This window comes from Periplaneta americana, chromosome 5, assembly GCF_040183065.1.
Source record: "Periplaneta americana isolate PAMFEO1 chromosome 5, P.americana_PAMFEO1_priV1, whole genome shotgun sequence".
In the NCBI taxonomy this organism is placed as follows: Eukaryota; Metazoa; Arthropoda; class Insecta; order Blattodea; family Blattidae; genus Periplaneta; species Periplaneta americana.
Window position 1 is genome coordinate 28,796,846 of NC_091121.1, and position 23,579 is coordinate 28,820,424.

The 23,579-nt window shown below is 34.6% G+C and overlaps 1 protein-coding gene across 1 annotated transcript in view; it reads left to right on the forward strand.

Moving 5' to 3' along the window:
* The window catches only part of LOC138700581 (nephrin-like), a 1,373,770-nt gene that overhangs the window by 1,270,403 nt on the left and 79,788 nt on the right, over window positions 1-23,579 (forward strand). The window contains exon 9 of the mRNA XM_069827162.1: window positions 5,847-6,006. Coding sequence (XP_069683263.1) covers window positions 5,847-6,006 — 160 coding nt within the window. The remainder of the gene's footprint in view (window positions 1-5,846; window positions 6,007-23,579) is intronic.

Sequence of the window (23,579 nt, forward strand, 5' to 3'; positions counted from 1 at the left end):
TTAGAAGAAAGTATATAAAGATTAGAAGTAACGAAGTACTCCAATACAATAAAATATTAATTGACTTACGAAAATACAACTGTCTTCAAATGTATTATTGTACCATCTCAACATTACAAATATTACGCTAGATGCATGCTAGATGGCAGTAGTGAGCAATGCCTTCTCGTCGAGAAGTTCTCGATCTATTATACACGATGGCAATATTACTAGTCAAGAAGACTTTGTTATTCAGTTTCATTTTTATTAAAATGCAACATTCCACTTCAATTATCCGAATCCCAGGAATCAACGTCACTTGACAGATGATTTTCAATAAATCTTAATATTAAACAATCTCTGATACGTGACTATCCATAATATCATATAGCAGAAGCTATAACATAACCTAACTAATACACACAAGTGTTAGAAAAGTTTTAATTAACGACGATGAAAAAAAAAATGAACATGAATAATTTTAAAAGGAATAATTATTGAATGTACAATTTTCAAATTTGAATGTGGTTGGTGGTTCAGTTGATGTTATATTGGACGTGTGCGTAATAGAAGTGGAACTCGTTGATTTAGGCCTACATGGTGTATTCAACTTATTCAGGATTTCCGAATGGTGCTCTTCATTTATTTGTAAATCGGATTTCAGAAGATGCATGGGTATGATCAGTGATTTTTATTAATTCTTGTTCTTGAATGCCAATGCAAGTCATATTTGAAACTGCTGTGCATAGTCTGGAGTGGTTTGTAATTATATATATATATATATATATATATATATATATATATATATTTATTTGACGTTCAGACCAGCGCAGTTTCAAATGTTGGCAAACAAAGAAACAAATGCTAGGGACGCGATAAAATTAAACAAATGCTAGGGACGCGATAAAATTGTGCGATAAGCAGCCGTGATTGGTTGAATTGGTCAAAAGTAGTATGATGTAGTAAGAGTGTAATAGTCAGGTTAAATCGATGTAGACTAACCCAAATTACATTATCCTGTAGTGTTTTACATTCGTTCTGAGGACACTGTATAGCACATATATTTATATGTTATTTAAATACAGTATCATATTTATTCGTGATATATCTCTTATTGATGTGGTGGCAAAACATTAATTTATGCAGTGTTGTGCATAACCTCTTTAACGTTCGTTTGTGAGAGAAATAGCGTTCTAATTAACATTTAATTTAATAAATTATGAACGTACTGTCCCTTGTGAAATCTTGCTAGTGGTTGACCATTTACTCTGCAGTAGGCTCTGCCTTTGAGGTCACACTCGACGGGTAACATGCTTGCAACCTAAATACGATGCAGCAGATGTTGGCAAGTGCCTCAGACAGTGTAACAGCACTATTTCTTTGCAGTCTGCATATTGACCTACTACCACTCCTTCCGTTAGAGTAAAATTGCACGTTGGTAATTCGACTGCTGCAATAAAGTCAACTCAAGTTCCTAGAGTAATAGGTCGTCTTTGTTCGCGTGTTACTTAGAGCTATGTTGTCCTCATTCCGTTTTACAACTTTGTATAAAATGTTGTAGTTGCATTTTAATGTTTTCGCGTCATATGAAAATTATGGCGTTCTCTTGAGATTTCAGGAATAATGGCATTGTGTAACAACATCCTACAGACTTTAATGCGGATAGTTTTCTAGTGTTCGTGAAGTTATTTCTAAATCATAACTTGATCATAACAAACTTTCATTTATGTCAGAATTTAAACCATTTTCACATTTTAAGCATAAACAAAAAAATAAATAAATAAAAATAAAATTCCAGACAATAACTGTCTCCAGATGAATTAATTATTATAAAACCTTACTACATAATATTTGGAATTCATTTTATGTAAATTTTCAGAAAAGTCTGTATATACAGGGTGTTTCAAAATACGGGGCATAATTTCAGGTATATATTTCCCACATGTAGACAATCAAAATAGTTCATTACAACATGTGTCCGGAAATGATTTATTTCCGAGTTATGGCCTTCACAACATTGAAATTCACCGGAACGTTTTTCTTTCCGCAGATCGTTGCCGTCAAAGGAGACATTAAGAGGGCACTCTGACAGTTCATTCCGAGGCGAAGGTTACATTCAATGTTGTGTAGGCGTACTTGGATCGAAGGTTTCCTGATCGATGGATAGGTAGAGGTGGCCCAATTGCTTGGCCTCCACGCTCACCTGATCTGAACCCTCTCGATTTCTACTTGTGGGGCCATTTAAAATCATTGGTTTATTCGTCTCCGGTGCCTGATTTGGAATCCCTTCGGAATCGAATTGTGGCATGTTCTGAGGACATACGCAATACTCCTGGAGTTTGGGATCGTGTTCGCAGGTCAATGAGACATCGATGTGAGGTCTGTATTCAAGCAGGAGGTGGACATTTTGAACATCTTCTGTAATGACAACGACCTGCGGAAAGAAAAACATTCCGGTGAATTTCAGTGTTTTGGAGGCCATAACTCGGAAATGAAGCATTTCCGGACACATGTTGTAATGAACTATTTTGATTGTCTACATGTGGGAAATACATACCTGAAATTATGCCCCGTATTTTTGACACATCCTGTATATTGAAAGTTTATTGTTTCAGTCATTGACTTTACTGTTGTGTATGTTTTAGGTGTTAACCTTTACATTATAAGTTACAAGACGTATAAACGTTTTCGTTGAACAATGTCAACATCTTCAGATACGAACAATCAATTGTACAATATCATTATTCTCTACATTCTCTACACGTACAATGCATGTTTAATGGCATACGGGGATAAACCTGTATAATAATTATAAACACATTAATAAAATAATATAATTATAAACACATTAATATTCTAATATTCAAATATAGGTGCCCCTAATGTCAACATTTAAAAGTGTACATATAATGTACAATAGAAATACGTTTGCAAGTCTTCACATGTGGGCTGGATTAATAATAAGATAACATTGTGAGGCTAGAAATAGGGTTAAATATAAAATTGAACTGACTATATATCATGTTGTATTATACATGTGAAGATTTGCAATTACAATGTTGTATTACATATTTTAATTCATCTTTCCATATTTTAGTGGTGCACGTCTTTGCAATATATATCGTAGTGTATGTTTCATGGCCTGTCGTAAATACTTATGCAGATTATTGTGATAATCTTTTTGCCAAAATATTGAGTTTTGGTTATTTATTGTTGAGTTGGTGGTGTGCGTTTGTTTTATTGCTGTTCATTCACACATTATATGGCTGCTTAAGACATTTAGCTAAGATTTTTCGTATGGCTAAAGTAAGGAATGAGAAAATTAGAAAAATTATTTAGATATCAATATAATATTAGACAATTAGGATTCTGATTATGATAGGATTTGGTGACAGAAGACGTACACAACAAAAGCTATGCACACTTTTTAACGAAACTCATCCAAATCGGCCATCAGTTTCTGACTCAACCGTGATTAAACTAGAAGTGAAATTCAGACAACATAGGCATGTCAGAGATATAAAAAAATCAATATCTTATTTTATGTTCATTTCTTCAATAAAACTGCTTTCATAACACAGGAACTAACAACATATATCGTCAATAAAATTGTTGTCATAATGACCATAACCATAGTGCTTCTATATAAACAAATGAACATTTCATAAAAATAAGCAATATCTTAAGATTTAAAAAAACTTTAGGATGCCATTTAACCCTCCTGCTACCAAGGTTTTTCACAACTTACTACTACCAAGGGGGGTAATATAATTACCCCAATAAAAATCATACACCGATCTTCGTTAAGTATTTGGAATTATTGATTATAGACTTACAAAAAAATGTAAACGTATAAAATAATCATCCTATTTTTAAAAATACAGTTTGGTTTAAAAGCCCTTTTCCGTTTTGTAGAAAACGTACACCAAAATTAATCAACTTTAGATATGTTACTGGTGATACTATAAAGTAACATATACAGTAAATTTAAATTTGCCTCTCTTCCATTTTAAGGCAAACTTCTTAATACTACATAATTTTGACATGGTGGAAAACACATTTACCATCAATGAATATCACAGTATTACAACATAAATTGGAAATTATTTCGGTTAGTTATTGAAAATCATATATTAGAATACCACACATACAACCATGAGCAACTCAATAACATTTGTTTATAATAACATAAAATAAAATAAAAATTAATTTCTAAAAATAAGTAAATAAAAATATGAAAATAATAGATAGCTCAGTCGGCTGAGGCGCTTGCCTGCCTACCCGGAGTTGCGCTGGGGCGTGGGTTCGACTCGCGCTTGGGCTGATTATCTGGTTCAGTTTTTTATGAGGTTTTTCCCAACCGTAAAACAAATGTCAGGTAATCTATGGTGAATCCTCGGCCTCATCTCGCCAAATACCATTTCGCTATCACCAATCCTATCGACGCTAAATAACGTTGTAGTTGATATAGCGTCGTTAAATAACCAAGGAAAAACTAATAAATCTAAGTTTAGTTATTTGTTGAAATTCAAATGTTGTATTTGAACGAATATAAAAATTGTTATAAGTAACACAAAATAAAGTAATTTGGAGAAACATAGACATGAACAAAATTAAGCTGGAGATTGAATTTTATATCCTGGAATTGTTATTGGCACAGACAAGAACACCTCATATGAATAATGTGAATTAAGTCTTAAATTAGAGTAATTATTTATGTTATTTCAAATTGTTAGTAGACATATAAAGGAAAAATACATGGAATTTCAAAAAGAAATATTAAGAAAAATTAAAATAGATTTGAAAAATCATCAGTAGGGTAATCGCATTACCTCTCTTGGTAGCAGGAGGGTTAAAAATGCTCTCAACTACGTAACAACTCGCATAACAATAGCAAAAAACAAACTTACTTACTTACTGGCTTTTAAGGAACCCGGAGGTTCATTGCCGCCCTCACATAAGCCCGCCATTGGACCCTATCCTGAGCAAAATTAATCCATTCTCTATCATCATATCCCACCTCCCTTAAATCCATTTTAATATTATCTTCCTATCTACGTCTCGGCCTCCCTAAAGGTCTTTTTCCCTCCGGCCTCCCAACTAACACTCTATATGCATTTCTGGATTCGCCCATACGTGCTACATGCCCTGCCCATCTCAAACATCTGGATTTAATGTTCCTAATTATGTCAGGTGAAGAATACAATGCGTGCAGTTCTGTGTTGTGTAACTTTCTCCATTCTCCTGTAACTTCATCCCTCTTAGCCCCAAATATTTTCCTAAGCACCTTATTCTCAAACACCCTTAACCTATGTTCCTGTCGCAGAGCGAGAGTCCAAGTTTCACAACATACAGAACAGCCGGTAATATAACTGTTTTATAAATTCTAACTTCCAGATTTTTCGACAGCAGACTGGATGATAAAAGTTTCTCAATCGAATAATAACAGGCATTTCTCATATTTATTCTGCGTTTCATTTTCTCCCGAGTAACATTTACATTTGTTACTGTTGCTCCCAGATATTTGAACTTCTCCACCTCTTCAAAAGATAAATCTCCAGTTTTTATATTTCCATTTCGTACAACATTCTCGTCACGAGACATAATCATATACTTTGTCTTTTCGGGATTTACTTCCAAACCTATCTCTTTACTTGCTTCCAGTAAAATTCCCGTGTTTTCCCTAATCGTTTGTGGATTTTCTCCTAAAACATTCCTTTCTAAGTACAAGGTTTGACACGTCTCAGCGTTTAGTCAAAAATCCACTCATTCAATTTTAATTGCAGTTCTAAGTTATTATTATATGTTATTTTCAATTCACATTTAATATGAAATATATTAAGCGCACAAACTGATTTCTGTTGCAGAGTCAGACGGTGAAGCTGACGCAGAAGGATGGCGTCCTCCAGAGCGATAAGGCGTTGGCGTTGCAGAAGGTGAAGCGTCACCAGGCAGGCAACTACACCTGCATCGCCTCAAATGTCGAGGGGGACGGCGAAAGCAACACCGTGGAGCTGCGAGTCATGTGTGAGTACAGGCCGGTTTCCCGTGTCAGGTCGAGGGTCTGAATGTCACTTGATCTAAATAACACTCCTGCTGAGAGAATCTTGACGTATCTGGTATTCACGCTACGAGGTGCTTTATGCTGTAACATATTCGTCGATGACGGATCACATAAATAGAACATACTGTAACAATGTATAAATTAGCTTGTCCACATCTGTAGAGTAACGGTCAGTGCGTCTGGTCGCGAAACCAGATGGCCCGGGTTCGATTCCCGGTTGGGCCAAGTTACCTGGTTGGGGTTTTCTCCGGGGTTTTCACTCAACCCAATACGAGCAAATGTTGGGTAACTTACGGTGCAGGACCTCGGACTCATTTCACCGGCATTATCACCTTCATTTCATTCAGACGCTAAATAACCTATAAGTTGATACAGAGTCGTAAAATAACCTAATAAAATAAATAAATAAATTAGTTCTGCAATGTAACTGAGATAACTAGATAAGCCTTATGGCCTGTTTCTCAAAGTATCGTTAGAACATTTAACGAATGTTAAACTCTAAACAGTTTGTTAAATATAGTTTTTTCATGTCTTCAACACTAGTCTAGCTTAACAGATTGTTAAATTTAATGGCCGGTTTTTCCAAGTATTGTTAGAAAATTTAACGACTGTTAAACTCTAAATAGTTTGTTAATTAATAAAATTGTATGTTTTCAACACCGGTTTGGTTTAACAGATTTTTAACAGTTTGTTAATTTTAAATGTAGGATTTCTGGCAGTTAACTCGTTTAACAGTTAGTTAAATATGTCTCCACAGCTGTTCGAAGAGAAGTTGCGAAATTAATATTTTGTGTCTCTCTTTAGGGAATGTTTAGCATATGGTTGGTAATATAAATATTTAAAAAATACTTTGGACTGTTTAAATACATCAGTGTTATTTTATTTCTTTCGTATTTCGTATCAAAAATAGCAATGAGGAAATATAACCTTACTTTGTAATAATTACAAATAATTATTATTATTATTCAGCACGTCACCTACAACTTTCATTTGTCAACTGTTTGTTTATGGAGCGTGGCCTACTATAACAGGTTGTCATTTTATGCAAGTTTCATGACTCTGCTGAGGTACATCAGGAAAAATGCGACATATACGACCCCACTATACCATATTATCATCTAACGTCGATCGAATTTTTGGATTACTGATTGGGGCTAGAGGAACCATGACAAAAAGATTCGCCCATTTTTGCAAGCAGTTTGGTCTAGGACAAACTCTTGTCACTGAAGTATCTATGTCTGCAGTGAAGGGATCTATAGAAATCCTAAGAAACCATCTCTACAGTTATATAGATTGATCTCTTTGCTATGACGATCTGCTCACTTAAGTTGCGTCTTGCAACTAGTGCTAAATAGAAGACTGTGATCGCCCAATAGCTAATAGATACTAGGAAATTTTATGTTTCTTCTGGAATTAATGATGTTTTGTTTAGTTTTTTCCAATTATTTCTAATTGTGCTATTTCTTATTCTTTTTCTTCTCCATTGTTTTCTTTTTTTCCATTATAACAACAGTTTTATGGTAAGCTTTGTCTTCTAGGCAGCCTTCACTTGGAGGAAGCTGAATAAAATTTATTCGAAATAATAGAATTTAAAGATTAATTTTAGCCGATCAAAAATTGTCTTACATGTGTAGAATCATTACCAACTGCTGTTGAGTAGTTAAAATAGTACTAACAGACGTTATAGTTAAATGTTGGTTATCTTAAACAAAATTATGTTGAACAAATGGAAAATACATTAACAAAGCGTTAAAAATAAACAGACTGTTAATTTAACATTCGTTAAGCAAAATTAAACATTACTTGGACAATCTGGCCATAAATGTAGGATTTTAGGCAGTTAACAGATAGATAGTTTGACAGATAGTTAAATATGGCGGATGACAGCACAGCTGTTCAAACAGAAGTTGTGAAAATGATATTTTATTTCTCTCTTTAAGCAATGTTTCGTGAATGACTGATGACATAACATTTAAAAGACACTTTAGAAATCTAATATAGGGAAGATAATCTTTCATAAGTGAACTGATTGTCATACTGGCTGCTTATTTTGATACTGAAGTAGTATTTATTGAATATTTATAAAATGTGGGATCTTAACGCGGCAAGGTAATTAGGAATGATGATTTATATTACTACGCATGATACTCCATTTGTGACAATATAGATTTTCAAAACAAGTAGGCCTCAAAAATTACAAGAAATTTAAACCAGACTTGAAATTCTACAAACAGAAATAGACCACTTACTCCAATTCAGCATGGAGGGAGAGAGAGAGAGGGGGAGGGAGGGGGGAAGGGGAAGGGAGAGGGAGAACTCGTCCGGCATTAATTAAGGATGACCAAGAGGATCCGGAAATTAATAGGAAACAAATATAATCAATTAAATATGAATATTGTTACTTACTTACTGGCTTTTAAGGAACCCGTGGGTTCATTGCCGCCCTCACATAAGCCCGCCATTGGTCCCTAGCCTGTGCAAGATTAATCCAGTCTCTACCATCCTATCCTACCTCCCTCAAATCCATATTAATATTATCTTCCCATCTACGTCTCGGCCTCCCCAAAGGTCTTTTTCCCTCCGGCCTCCCAACTAACACTCTATATGCATTTCTGGATTCGCCCATACGTGCTAAATGTCCTGCCCATCTCAAACGTCTGGATTTTATTTTCCTAATTATGTCAGGTGAGGTATACAATGCGTGCAGCTCTGCGTTGTGTAACTTTCTCCATTCTCCTGTAACTTCATCCCTCTTAGCCCCAAATATTTTCCTAAGAACCTTATTCTCAAACACCCTTAATCTTTGTTCCTCTCTCAAAGTGAGAGTCCAAGTTTCACAACCATACAGAAGAACCGGTAATATAACTGTTTTATAAATTCTAACTTTCAGATTTTTTGACAGAAGACTAGATGACAAAAGCTTCTCAACCGAATAATAACAGGCATTTCCCATATTTATTCTGCATTTCCTCCCGAGTGTCATTTAGCTTTGTTACTGTTGCTCCAAGATATTTGAATTTTTCCACCTTTTCGAAGGATAAATCTCCAATTTATGAATATTGTTATAAAAATAAAATGTAATAATTAAGCACCATTGATTATCAATTATAAAATAAAATCTTAGAAGATGACTATAAAATTATACTTATAAATAAAAGATTTTATTTAAAATTAGCATATCCTTAATTAAGGTCTTCTGAGCGGTATAAATGAAACTGTATAATCTGCAGGGAATCTTTAAGAATTTGCGAGGTGATTCTGTGATACTGGCTCTTTTCAACTAATTATAGCCAATGTCAGTAGTGTTTCAAAATACACAGTGAGTGTTATATTAAAAAAGTTTTCAGCAAAAATTGCTTCTTTCAGAAGTCATCTATTAGCATTAGTACTATAACCTCACTTTGTAATAACATTATTATTCAATAGTAATCACCTACAACTTTCATTTGTCTTCTTTTTAACGATCATGGCCTACTGTACCAGGTTATGATTTATACATGTTTCATGACTTACTCTACAATACAGAATTTAAAGAATAATATCAGCCAATAAAAAATTGCCTTACATGTGCAAAATCATTACCAAATGCTACTGAGTGGTTAAAATAGTGTTTGTTGTTTTAAACGAAACGATGTTGAAGAAATTAAAAATACATTAACAAAACGTTAAAAATAAACATACTGTTAATTTAACACTAGTTGGGCTAACTTAAAGATTTCTTGGAGAAACTGCCCATTAGTATACTCACTTACTTATGGCTTTTAAGGAATCCAGAGGGAATTTAGGAATTCTCGTCACCGGAACGGTCGTCATTTTACTATTGAACCATAGTGAAACGAAGAATATTTCAAATATTCCACTAGGATCACTTCTCGAGTGTTATATTCTTCAAATTTGTGTATCAAACTCCCCTCTCTTTCTTTGGTTCCTTTCCTTTCCTTTTTGGCAAAAGTTCTTAGAACTTGTAAAGAAATTTCCTCTATTGCAATTTTTCGAGAGTTTTGAGTCATTATAAACCACTACTGATTTATCTGTTCTACATAGAAACTTCATCATGCCATCTTTTCATTCACATCGGTTACTTACTTTTAAATCGTCAACACAATACAAACATTGTCCCTTCTCGTAGTCAATAAGTGTTCTATAGCAGGAACCTCCATTCCATAGTAAGGCTATCGCCCTACAAACTGAATACTAATAGCGTTGTATATGTGAGAGAATTATCGGATCCCAAATGACCTCCGTTATTTAAATAAACCAACACACGATCCGTTTCGAACGACCTCTGTTATTCAGGTAAACTAACATACGATCCTTTAAACTTACCGCCAAAACGACTTCAGTTATTCAGGTAAATGAACACACAACCGTTCCAAACGTCCTACGCCCTTCTATAAGCGTCTGTAAACGAACGTTCTGTACTTACATACCAACCTACCTACTTACTCGCCCAGTTTGATATTGCTGTCGCTTTCAAATTCTGATTTTATAAGTGGAATAAGTATAAATTTTAATTTTAATTTGTGCAATTTAATTACCATTTACTTATAAGATTCACTTATGCAATAAAGTTGATGTGTGAAGTTAGTTTCATGTTTCGAGTTTTGATTCTTTCTTTCTTTCTTTCTTTCTTTTTTCTTAGTTTATTTTTCTCATATGAACAGAGCATTTGCATTTAAATTCGCGAGGTTGGTTGTGCGTTAAAATGTGTGCCTGTTGAGCGATGTAACGGAAATAGAATGTAAAGAAAAATTTAAGAATGCGGTTACTTAATGTAGTTTGGAATGAAAGTGATAATAACATGAGGAACAAAATTGTTTCGGAAGGTAAACATTGTATGAGAAATTTGTGGCACCTTCGTAACACTCAGTTTTACTTTTTAAGATTTTCAAATATCACAACTGACCCTGAAGACTAATTAAGATATATCTACTTAGGAAAAAAAAGCAATGTAACTTAAAAGTAAGTGTGAACAAAACTACAACATTACAATTCTTAGGCACGGAGCGTAAAATATAACAATTAATAAAGTAATCCGTAATAATAGATTACTGAAACGTCTATCTTGATTGAAAGTAGATTAGTTGATATATATATATATATATATATATATATATATATTAATTTTCAGTTATTCATAGATTTCAAAAAGGCATATGACTCTGTTAAGAGAGAAGTTTTATACGATATTCTTATTGAATTTGATATTCCCAAGAAACAAGTTCCATTAATTAAAATGTGTCTCAGTAAAACGTACAGCAGAGTCCGTATAGGTCAATTTCTGTCAGATGCGTTTCCAATTCACTGAGGGCTAAAGCAAGGAGATGCACTATCACCTTTACTTTTTTAACTTTGCTCTAGCTAGAGTATGCCATTAGGAAAGTCCAGGATAACAGAGAGGGTTTGGAATTGAACGGGTTACATGAACTGCATGTCTATGCGGATGACGTGAATATATTAGGAGAAAATCCACAGGCGATTAGGGAAAATACGGGAATTCTACTTGAAGCAAGTAAAGAGATAGATTTGGAAGTAAATCCCGAAAAGACAAAATATATGATTATGTCTCGTGACGAGAATATTGTACGAAATGGAAATATAAAAATTGGGAATTTATGTTTTGAAGAGGTGGAAAAATTCAAATACCTGGGAGCAACAGTAACAAATATAAATGATACTTTTTTTTAGTATGTTATTTTACGACGCTTTATCAACATCTAGGTTATTTATCGTCTGAATGAGATGAAGGTGATAATGCCGGTGAAATGAGTCCGGGGTCCAGCACTGAAAGTTACCCAGCATTTGCTCATATTGGGTTGAGGGAAAACCCCGAAAAAAACATCAGCCAGGTAACTTGCCCCGACCGGGAATCGAACCCGAGTAAATGATACTCGAGAGGAAATTAAACACAGAATAAATATGGGAAATGCCTGTCATTATTCGGTTGCGAAACTTTTATCATCCAGTCTTCTCTCAAAAAATCTGAAAGTTAGAATTTATAAAACAGTTATATTACCGGTTGTTCGTATGGTTGTGAAACTTGGACTCTCACTTTGAGAGAGGAACATAGGTTAAGGGTGTTAGAGAATAAGGTGCTTAGGAAAATATTTGGGGCTAAGAGGGATGAAGTTACAAGAGAATGGAGAAAGTTACACAACACAGAACTGCACGCATTGTATTCTTCATCTGACATAATTGGGAACATTAAATCCAGACGTTTGAGATGGGCAGGGCATTTAGGACGTATGGACAAATCCAGAAATGCATATACAGTGTTAGTTGGGAGGCCGGAGGGAAAAGACCTTTAGGGAGGCCGAGACGTAGATGGGAAGATAATATTAAAATAGATTTGAGGGAGGTGGGATATGATGATAGAGACTGGATTAACCTTGCTCAGGATAGGGGCCAATGGCGGGCTTATGTGAGGGCGGCAATGAACCTCCGGGTTCCTTAAAAGCGAGTAAGTAGCCTAAGTACAGTAAAACCCCGATTATCCGTCACCCTATTAACCGATTGGTGGATTATCCGACTGTCTTTTTCTCTCGTAGAAAAAAGTTTGAACTACTGTACATTATATTAGTACGAATTTATTCTACAGAGTGTTTTTTTTATAAATCTTTACCCTTACGCATTATGGCCATATAGTCTTACTAATAAAAACTCTATATACAGACGTTTAACTGTCTTATACTTATACAATGAATAGCTCGTTTAGAAGTCGTGCGTAAATTCCTTACTAATAATCACTACATACGTCGTGTATAACAGTATAACTGTTACACAGCTACGTCATAGTTTCGTTATTATTTCATTACGAAAGGTAATAGAATAACTGAGGTTCTCTATTGCATCCGGTAGAGCGCTCTAGTGTGGCGTGTTAAATATCGATAGTACAACTGGCTCTAATCGATTACCACACTACATTTTGGTCAAAGAGTACAAGCTACAGCAATATTAATTCTAATAATTCTATGACCTTCGGTTTCTTCTTATGTGGTTACAAGGTAACCATCATCATAAAATGACAGTCGATACGAACAGCTGTTAAAGGGGCGGCAATTTTTTCTCTATATACAACGCTTAAACAAGGGGTTTCGTTTATATAACTACTGCAAAGCAATTTCCATTGTATAGTTACAGCCTATTTATACGTCCATAGCTTATTCACGGTTTATTAGTAACGTTTTCTGTCTCAACTCTGCATAAGTCTCGTATAAAAAGTATACACAGTTTATTAGTAAGACGGATACTGTTTAACTTCTGTGCAAGCGCCAAAAGAAAACATGTTATACTACGGCAAAAAATGCAAGTAATTGAGTGGTTTGGGAAAAGAGAAAATGTGGTTCATCTCATATCATAATACGAGATATGAAATACAACTGTACGCGATTTAGGCTAATGAAAAACAAAATATAAACTGTATAAAATTTGTAAATATAGAACATGAGACCTCTAGTATTCCTATCTTTCCACAGACAGTCGTCATAAGGAGTTCTCTTGGCCATTAAAAAGCCGTCGTTGAAAACCAGATTTAAGTACAACAAATAATGTTTTAATGACTGACAAACATGAACTGTGAAAAAACAGACTTAAATTATTGAACTTCTGATCCACTACCTAGCGGTTTAAAAGAAAAGACCATGGAGGAAATTACGAAAATATTATATACTTAGTTTATGAAAACTTTTTATGGTACGGATTATCCGGTTTTTTGGATTAACCATTCACTCAGCCCCCTTCATTACCACGGATAATAGAGGTTCTACTGTATATTAATGTCCTGGAAAGAAATAATCCAATATGAAGAAAAGTTGTTTGCAAATTATATCAAATTTAAGAGGAGGGAAATAGTGATTGGTTATAAAAAGAATTGCCAGAGTTTTCGAAAATTTAAAAAATATGTTTGAAGTAGATATACCCCCTTATCCAAACTCTGAAAATTAAAATTTTATTAAATACTAGCCGTACCCGTGCGCTCCGCTGCACCCGTTAGAAATAAATATAAAGTAATTACATAATTAAAATAGGACATTTGATCCAGGGAACATTCGTGTTTGATATAAGGATAAATCGTTTATTATGTTACTTAATTTAAATTGTATTTGCATAATTAAAATGCGATCATTTCGATCCAGAGACCACTCATTTGGCAATAAAAATTATTTTAGGAAATACAGGAAACGAATGTACAGAATAGCCTATCAAGTTTTCTGGGCATAAGAAGCTATTTTAATGTTACCTGTCATCGATTCACTCAGAAGTTACTGTAATAACATTATAGCATTATGTCCATCCAGAGAAACTACATTTTCCAATGGTGAATTAATAATTAATTATACAAATCGGTTAATTTAGCTTCTGATATTACTTCATACAAACACAGAAACATTATCTATAGGCTATCTTTCATAGCTTTCGATTATTGCTGTCCAAGGCCCCTTATAGACGAAGTCATTTGTTTTTTTCGTTACACGGCCTTAGATGGCAGTTATTTTAATTTTAAAACTCATTTATCTCATTAAATATCAGTCTTATCAAAATTTTTCAAGGAATACAACTTATCGTAAATTATTTTTGAAGAAACTTTTGTTATGTAACATTTTTCACAAAAATCAATAATAAGCGAAATATTTCGATTTATTTAATTCAGACCCCCTTATAACCCCCCTTTTGAATAATGTATTTTGAATGCCATATAGCCTAAAATCTAAGTTACAACGAACTTAATTTATATTCCAATTTTCATCGAAATCCGTTCAGCCATTATCGCGTGAAAAGGTAACGAACAGACAGACAGACAGACTGACAGACAGACATACAAAAATTTCAAAAAAGCGATTTTCGGTTTCAGGGTGGTTAATTATAGGCTATATGTTAGGACCAATTATTTTTGGAAAATCGAAAATTGACAGAAAAATTTAGGCTACAGCTTTATTATTAGTATAGATGTCGTTAAATGTCTCCCAAAGAACTGCATTCTAAAGTTCTGTCATTCAGTTTCGTTTTTCTTTGGCCCTCGAGTGCCCTTTCGCCTTACGATTTTTCTTTTCTCCGTCACAGGGTATGAGAATTCAGTTTATGGATGCTATGAGCAGCTTAGCCTCCGTGACAATGGGTGTACTTTGTAAGCCTTGTTCCTAGAGTACAGTACTATCAGGAAATACTTGCGGAGTATAACCTACATACATTCATTTGGCGGAAGGGAGTTAGGGTACAGCACTGGCTTTTGAATAATAGCTCCCAGTCTAAATCTGGTGTGGGATTACTTTGTGAATTACAATTGTGGGCTCATTGGAGGGGAAGGGGAAGGCGGAAAGAGGACAAGAGGTTTTAAGCGGGCTAGAATACCGTCAGTATAGTCCTGTGATTAAATCAATGTGTTGTGTACGTAAGGATTTACCATACATAACGCTAGATGTATATTGTACAAGAGGAAAGCCCACAGCTTGGACCCCACAACGCAGGATGGAGAGCGCCTGTTGAAAAGTTGTGTCGCTTGTGGTTTGGAATTCCTAGCTCACCTTTTGTATGGTATCCAAGTCGAGAGAAGTTTAGCGGCGTACTACGTACAGACAAGCAAGAGCCAGAAATTGCGGGAGTCCGCACTGTTCAGCAACATTAATTGGTTTGGGAATTAGTATATAAGAATAAGTACACGTCGATATGAATAGATAAAGTTTCGAAGAGTACAAGGTGTGATCAGAAAGTTACTGCATACAGAGGGGGATTATAAAAATCTACAGGGACATCATTTTATTTTTACTAACATTTTTAATATTAACCTGTCTATACCTTTAGAGAACCGGAAACACCGCTTGCTCCCCCCTCCAAGACTGGAGTTCGATGATACTGGCGTAAAACATAAATCACTCTACTAGGTATAAGAAAGGAAGAAAAGTAGTTCATCCATTTACGTAAACTAGGAAATATCGCGATTTTGAGTTTGATAATTTTCATTAGGTTTTTCTTTAATCAAAGTACAGTAGGCCTACTGTATTAAGAATAAGTGTTTTTACTCACGAAGTGAGTTATCCATGCGAACGTATTCATTATGCAGTGTATATTATACTGTCTACAGCACATTAGCGTACAATATAGAGAAAGAAGTTAAATTGAAAAATAATCATAATATGAATATTTAAACACAATTTTGAAAATGGTGGCCGTTCATTTCGATACAGGCTTCAGTTCTTTTGTGCATATTATCGCACTATAGACTATTGCATCTAATTCCAATTGCCAGTTTCGTCCTTCGTACTAGTAACTCATGTTGAAATAATTCTGTACCTACTCTACGTACTGTGTATTCAATCTTCACTTCTGCCCGACCCGAAAATATAAAATTACTCAGACATGCTATCTACTGTCCGTCCAAGTGGTTATGCCGCAGGATTGTAGAAAGGGAGGAAATCACGTGACAGTTAATTACTTAACGAGGCCCTTTTATTTAAGTTAAATTAAACAGCTGTATAATATTACGTAAACGTCCAATTCCTGAGAGAAATTAATGTTTTCAGAAAAGAGCTAAGACAGCCCAGCTATTACAGAGGGGCGAGCAGAAGCAGGTGGGGGAAATCGGGATGCGACGTAGGCAAACGGACAGTATCTGTGCGAAAATATGATTCAATATTGAAAGCTCTTTCGTCACTGGAAAACGCGAACATATTTCTGGAACGTACTATACTCAGTAACTCAGTACTGCTTACTATCTGCGGTCTTGGTTCTGTGTGGAGTTGGAACTTCCTTAGTAGAAGGGGTGGGAGTGAAGTACATTAAAAAACTCAGGTACAATAAAAATTGAAGTAAAAATAAAATGATGTCCCTGTACTTCAAAGTCATCGTCATTTTACATAACCCACATTAATATTATAGACACATCCTCAATTGTGAATAGCAATGGCAAAGGAAGCTTCTAATAGAAAAAGGAGCATCTCTTGCGGACCTCTGGAGAGAGAACTAATGAAGAGTGAAATGCTTATTGTGGAGAGTAGCATTGTATGAGGAAGAAACATGGACAATACGACGAAGTGAAGAGAAGCAAATAGAAGTATTTGAAATGAAGAAAGAATGATGCTGAAATTGATCACCAAGAGGAAAAGGAGTTGGCTGAGTCACTGGTTGAGAAGAAACTGCCTACTGAAGGATGCACTGGAAGGAATGGTGAACGGGAGAAGAATTCGGGGGAGAAGAAGCTATCAGATGATAGACGACATTAAGATATATGGATCATATGCGGAGACTTAAGAAGAAGGCAGAAAATAAGAAAGGCTGGAGAATGCTGAATTTGCAGTGAAAGACCTGACCTTGGGCAGAACACTATGAATGAAATCCTCCATTGTAGGACAAGAATACACTAATCATGGACTACATTTTTTTATTTAATCTCGAGAGAAGAACTCCCTAACGCGTCTAATTGCTGCCAGTCTTCAGTGTGAACATGGCAAGTGTGACAAATTTTTTGTTTTAATCCATCATAGGACTTGTCCTTTTTTAGGGTAAATAAAGAAGTAAAATAATAATAATAATAATAATAATAATAATAATAATAATAATAATAATAATAATAATAATGCTTAGGATCCGGGACACTTTAGTAACAAATGTACGCACAACTTGACTACAGAGTTCCTTGAACATAGTAGACAGACATACTGTGAATGTAAACAACGACGTCAATGTGCTGCGTTATATTCTGCTGTTAATAGTACAATACAGACAGAATAAGAAACGGAGCTGTGTTGTAAAGTGTAGATGAAGAAAGAATGATGCTGAAACTGATCAGAAAGAGGAAAAGGAATTAGCTGGGTCACTGGTTGAGAAGAAACTGTCTACTGAAGGATGCAGTGGAAGGAATGGTGAACGGGAGGAGAGTTCGGGGCAAAAGAAAACATCAGATGATAGACGACATTAATATATATGGATCGCATGAAGAGACAAACGGGTAGGCAGAAAATAGGAAGGATTGGAGAATTCAGGATTTGCAGTGAAAGACCTGCCTTTGGGCAGAATATTATGAATGAATGAATGAATGATTGAATGAATGAATGAATGAATGAATGAATGAATGAATGAATGAATAATACAATCTACTGACGGTGAAAAATGAAGTATGATACATGCCTCACAAGTTTTCATGTCTGTCGACGACGTTGAAGGCATTAGCGTTACATTGAACAACCATGTACATACTTGCACTAGTTCGAAAAAACTGTTCACTATGAATTGAAAATGCAATATGATGGCCTGAGTTCGTTTCGTAGGGAGAGACAGAAGAATACTGTACCTCTGATCACGAACCTGATTGTACACTGACGCACAGGTAAACAAAACTCAACGCGCCACCTCTCTCCATCTGTATTCTGTTGCACTATAACTTCACTTCATTCTTAAGGTGGCTCGGATCCTAAGCCTGATGATGATGATGATGATGATGATGATGATGATGATGATGATGATGATGATGATGATGATGATGATGATGATGATAGGACACGACTTATTTTGTGCCATGAATAAATATACAGTAACTAATTTGTAATTTCTGATTTAAAGATAGGCACATAACTATAGTTCATATAATTGAAATAGCTAAGGAATAACATTCTTATATCCGTCACTACGTAACAACCAGTATCCCTTCTCACGGTCTCTTCTCCTATTTTGCTCATTTGTCTAAGCTTCCCGTCTAGCTGAGCTTCTGAGAAGAGACATGTCAGTCACAAAGCCAACAATTTGGCTGTCTGTATGATCCATCTGATAATTTCCGTTCTGATTTCTCCATCTTCCTTTTGTGTCTTTCGATGTTCTTTTTCTTCACAAAATATATATATATATATATATATATATATATATATATTTACCCTTTGACTGCGGTCTGCCAGTATCATTGATGTCTCTGCCATCGTAACTGTCCAGGTCACCTTTGACAATAACCAATTTCAGAATCGTTGCAGATGTGTATTATTTCTTAAGTGGGGTGATGGATGAAATTTCTGTTTTCTACATTTTTCAAGCTACGTCCTTAATTTTGTATAATAATCACGGTGTGGTAGATAACGATTTGGTGAAGTTCCATTTCTGTGAGTCAATTAGTTTCTGAGTTATTAGCAAAAATACTTACTTACCTTCTTACTTTCTTACTTACTTACTTTCTTACTTACTTTCTTACTTTCTTTCTTACTTACGTTCCTTCTTACTTACTTTCCTTCTTACTTACTTTCTTACTTACTTTCTTACTTACTTACTTACTTTCTTACTTTCTTTCTTTCTTACTTTCTTACTTACTTTTTACTTACTTCTTACTTACTTTCTAACTTACTTACTTTCTTACTTCCTTTCTTACTTACTTTCTTACTTACTTTCTTACTTACTTTCTTACTTTCTTACTTACTTACTTTCTTACTTACTTTCTTTCTTACTTACTTTCTTACTTACTTTCTTACTTACTAACTTATTTTCTTTCTTACTTACTTTCTTACTTACTTTCTTACTTACTGACTTTCTTACTTACTTACTTTATTACTTTCTTTCTTACTTTCTTACTTACTTACTTTCTTACTTACTTACTTTTTTACTTACTTCCTTACTTACTTATTTCCTTACTTGCTTTCTTACTTACTTACTTTCTTACTTAGTCTACTTACTTTCTTACTTAGTCTACTTACTTTCTTATTTACTTTCTTACCTACTTACTTTCTTACTTACGTTCTTACTTGCGTTCTTACTTTCTTACTTACTTACGGCTTCTAAGGAACCCGGAGCTTCATTGCCGCCCTTACATAAGCCCGCCATCGGTCTCTATTCTGAGCAAGATTAATCCAGTCTCTATCATCATATCCCACCTCCCTCAAATCCATTTTAATATTATCTTCCCATCTACGTCTCGGCCTCCCCAAAGGTACTAACAAAAATATTATGAAAAAACGAAAAATATCGCTCAATGTTTGAGTCAAATGTTTGAACTTTTTTTTTGCAAGATTAATGGCATATTTTAAAAAAAATCACGTATCAGTCTTCCTATATCTTTATTACAAAAGGGGGAAACAATTTTTATAACCACTGCATAACTAATAATAGAAATTTTCCATTGCCACTATAAATATTTCACTTTTTATTTCAAAAAGTGTTCATTTAGTCATAAAACCCATGCGCTATTTTGTTAACCACAGTGTACAGAAAATGCATTAAAATTTGCATGTTCCTAGGATCAAAATTATAAGAGCCTTTACACTTCCAACCTAACGAAATGTGCTGAAAAGAAAGCGTGAGAAAACATCTCGTAAAATTTGCATGGAATTGAAGTTCAATGATGAAGCCATTTATATATTGCGTATTTTTTATGCCTTCGAGCGCCGTTGAGCATTGACACTTGCTTAACATATAAATAAGAGATTGCAGATTCATTTTTACAATAAAACGAAAATGCGATTTTTGGCTGATAATGACCAAAATTTCACTCGTCACCCCTTAACAGGACAAAAATTTGAGTGTTGCTCAAATGAAAACCGATTTTGCTTCATATTCTCCATAGCGACCCTTTAATCATTTCACACAGATCTCAGATCTTTATTTTTTGAAGAGGTGGAAAAATTCAAATACCTGGGGGCAACAGTAACAAATATAAATGATACTCGGGAGGAAATTAAACACAGAATAAATATGGGAAATGCGTGTTATTATTCGGTTGAGAAGCTTTTATCATCCAGTCTGCTGTAAAAAATCTGAAAGTTAATATTTATAAAACAGTTATATTACCGGTTATTCTTTATGGTTGTGAAACTTGGACTCTCACTTTGAGAGAGGAACATAGGTTAAGGGTGTTTGAGAATAAGGTGCTTAGGGAAATATTTGGGGCTAAGAGGGATGAAGTTACAGAAGAATGGAGAAAATTACACAACACAAAACTGCACGCATTATATTCTTCACCTGACATAATTAGGAACATCCAGACGTTTGAGATGGGCAGAGCATGTAGCACGTATGGGCGAATCCAGAAATACATATAGAGTGTTAGTTGGGAGGCCGGAGGGAAAAAGACTTTTGGGGAGGCCGAGACATAGATGGGAATATAATATTAAAATGGATTTGAGGGAGGTGGGATATGATGATAGAGACTGGATTAATCTAGGTCAGGATAGGGACCGATGGCGGGCTTATGTGAGGGCGGCAATGAACCTGCGGGTTCCTTAAAAGCCAGTAAGTAAGAAAGTAGGCCTATATGGTCTCAGATCTTACTAGGACATAGAATTTATATGACACGTCGTAAATATAAGACAAATTCTTGTATGTGGCCGCAATAAAAACTAACATTAATGCTTCATTTCCTCTCTACAGGATGTTAGTGTGCAGTTCATATTAATATTGATCCTCTTGTAGGATTATTCCTATCATAGCTACACATAATCCACCGACATTAACAAGTGTTTTTTCCATACTTTGCAGAGGCTGACAGGAAATTAACTTCCGTTATATCGTTAAAATAATAGATGCAGTTGCAGACATTTCATTATACAGAACTCAAAACTACAACATTCAACTATTTTCCAATATAGCAGCCTCCACCCAAATTGCAATATTTGTTGTAGCGTTTCACAAGTTTTAAGATATCGCCGTCATAGAATTCTGCCGTCTGTGATTTGAGTCATGGTTGAAAGCTGAATGGATCTCATTAATTTTTTAATGTCTTACAGAACATCATTTCATTCATGTCCCGTTCTATGAAATCCAACAGTAATACTCATTTTCTGTCCCAAAGAGAGTGGTCATGAGTTTTTTGCGAGAGAAAATTTGGAGGCACTTTCTTGGTTTCTTTGTGAATGAATATGGCCAGACCCCATTGACTGTTTTTATATCCATGTAGCCTGCATAACTAGACGTTGGATTTCTCTGCTTTGAAGCTTTTTCTATCAGAAACCTTATTACTGCCCCTTCCTCTTAGCTAGCGTGATTTTCAATTGCAGCTCATATTTTTAACGGTCGCTGTGAAGTAACTAAAGGTAATACGATCTTCAGTTCAATGCAGGTGGATGCGTATCGAGTCACACTACATTCCTGCAAAAAGAAAATGACGTTATATGGACAAAATTTGGAGTGCTACATGAGGACGGAAGTTAGTTTCGGGTAGCTCTCTAGTTCCTAGCTTTTTGTGAATTTTCTTTCAAGTTCAAAGAATTCGCTTACACGATAAACAAGTTATTTTCTATAGTGGGTGTAGATTTAGTCTTTCACCTTAATAAACAAACAACATACTCCAAATGTCAATAGTAAATCATTTCCAATCATGTTTATAACTGAACATGTTTTAAGATGAGACCAAAAATTTAGACATATTTCATGCCAGGACTTGTAAGAGTACACTAGCTAAATTTATGAGAGTTTCAATACTTTCTATGAGGGGTTTTGACATGAACTCTCCAATTTCCATTGTCAAGATTCGACGTTCCTTTTGGCATAGATGACATATTATTCTTTCGGCAAATACGAAGAAATTATTTTCTGATTGTCTTGAGCATAATAGATAAGAATAATAGTATCTTATGGCGAAATTATTGAGTGATAACAGAAGTAAAGAATGTCTCTAGGAAGTGAGTTCCTAAAGATATTTTCTTTCCTATAGTAATTCTACATCTAATTTGATTCAGATTCTGATTTCCTACATGGAAGGTATCGTCGCTCTGGTTTAATTTATTTATTTAATTTTATTTATTTATTTAAATCCACCACCAACAGAAGCAGGCTTCCAATTACAGGTGGCTTACATATATACATACACAAAATACATAATAAGAAAACAACAAAACAACACAAACGAAAGAAAGAAAATACATAATGGTAATAGATGCTAGAATATAATAGTGCCAAATGTCAATATAATGATGCAAAATTATTTAAAAACTGGGGTAAAAATATAATACACTTCTTCATAACTCATTGCAGAATGTTTTTAAAATTATTGCATGAATTACAAGAGGTATTTGCTCAGTGAAACATTTGCCTTAGAATTAGGGCCTATACGAGGTTATTCGAAATAACGGAATAGTAATATACGTTACAAGAGCGGTATGTTGACGTTTTCATGGTCGAGGCAAAGATTGAAAAAGCGAAACGTAGTTGAGCTTTTTTAATTTCCAAGAACATGAAAACAAACATACCGCTCGTGTATCGTACATTATTTTGTGCGAAGATCGTTTATTACATACCTGAAAGACGAATTTCTAATTAGTTGCAATGAAATCTCCATCTTGGTTTCTGTTTAATGACGGCAACTTCGGAAAACCAAAATATCTTTCTTCAACATTGTTGCTATAAAATGTTTTCTGTTTTTACTATACTCCAGCAGGCCGTGATATACGTCTGTCTTCCACCCCCCCCCCGTCTATAAATGCGAACTTAAAACAAACGGTAAGGTTATGTAATGATTTATTTTTCATTTTAATATTTTAACAATATTATTTATATAACATATTGCAGTAATAACATCGGCATCTGGAATCTTGTTGATTTTTTTACGGCTTCCTTAATGTTACTGGTATCAGGA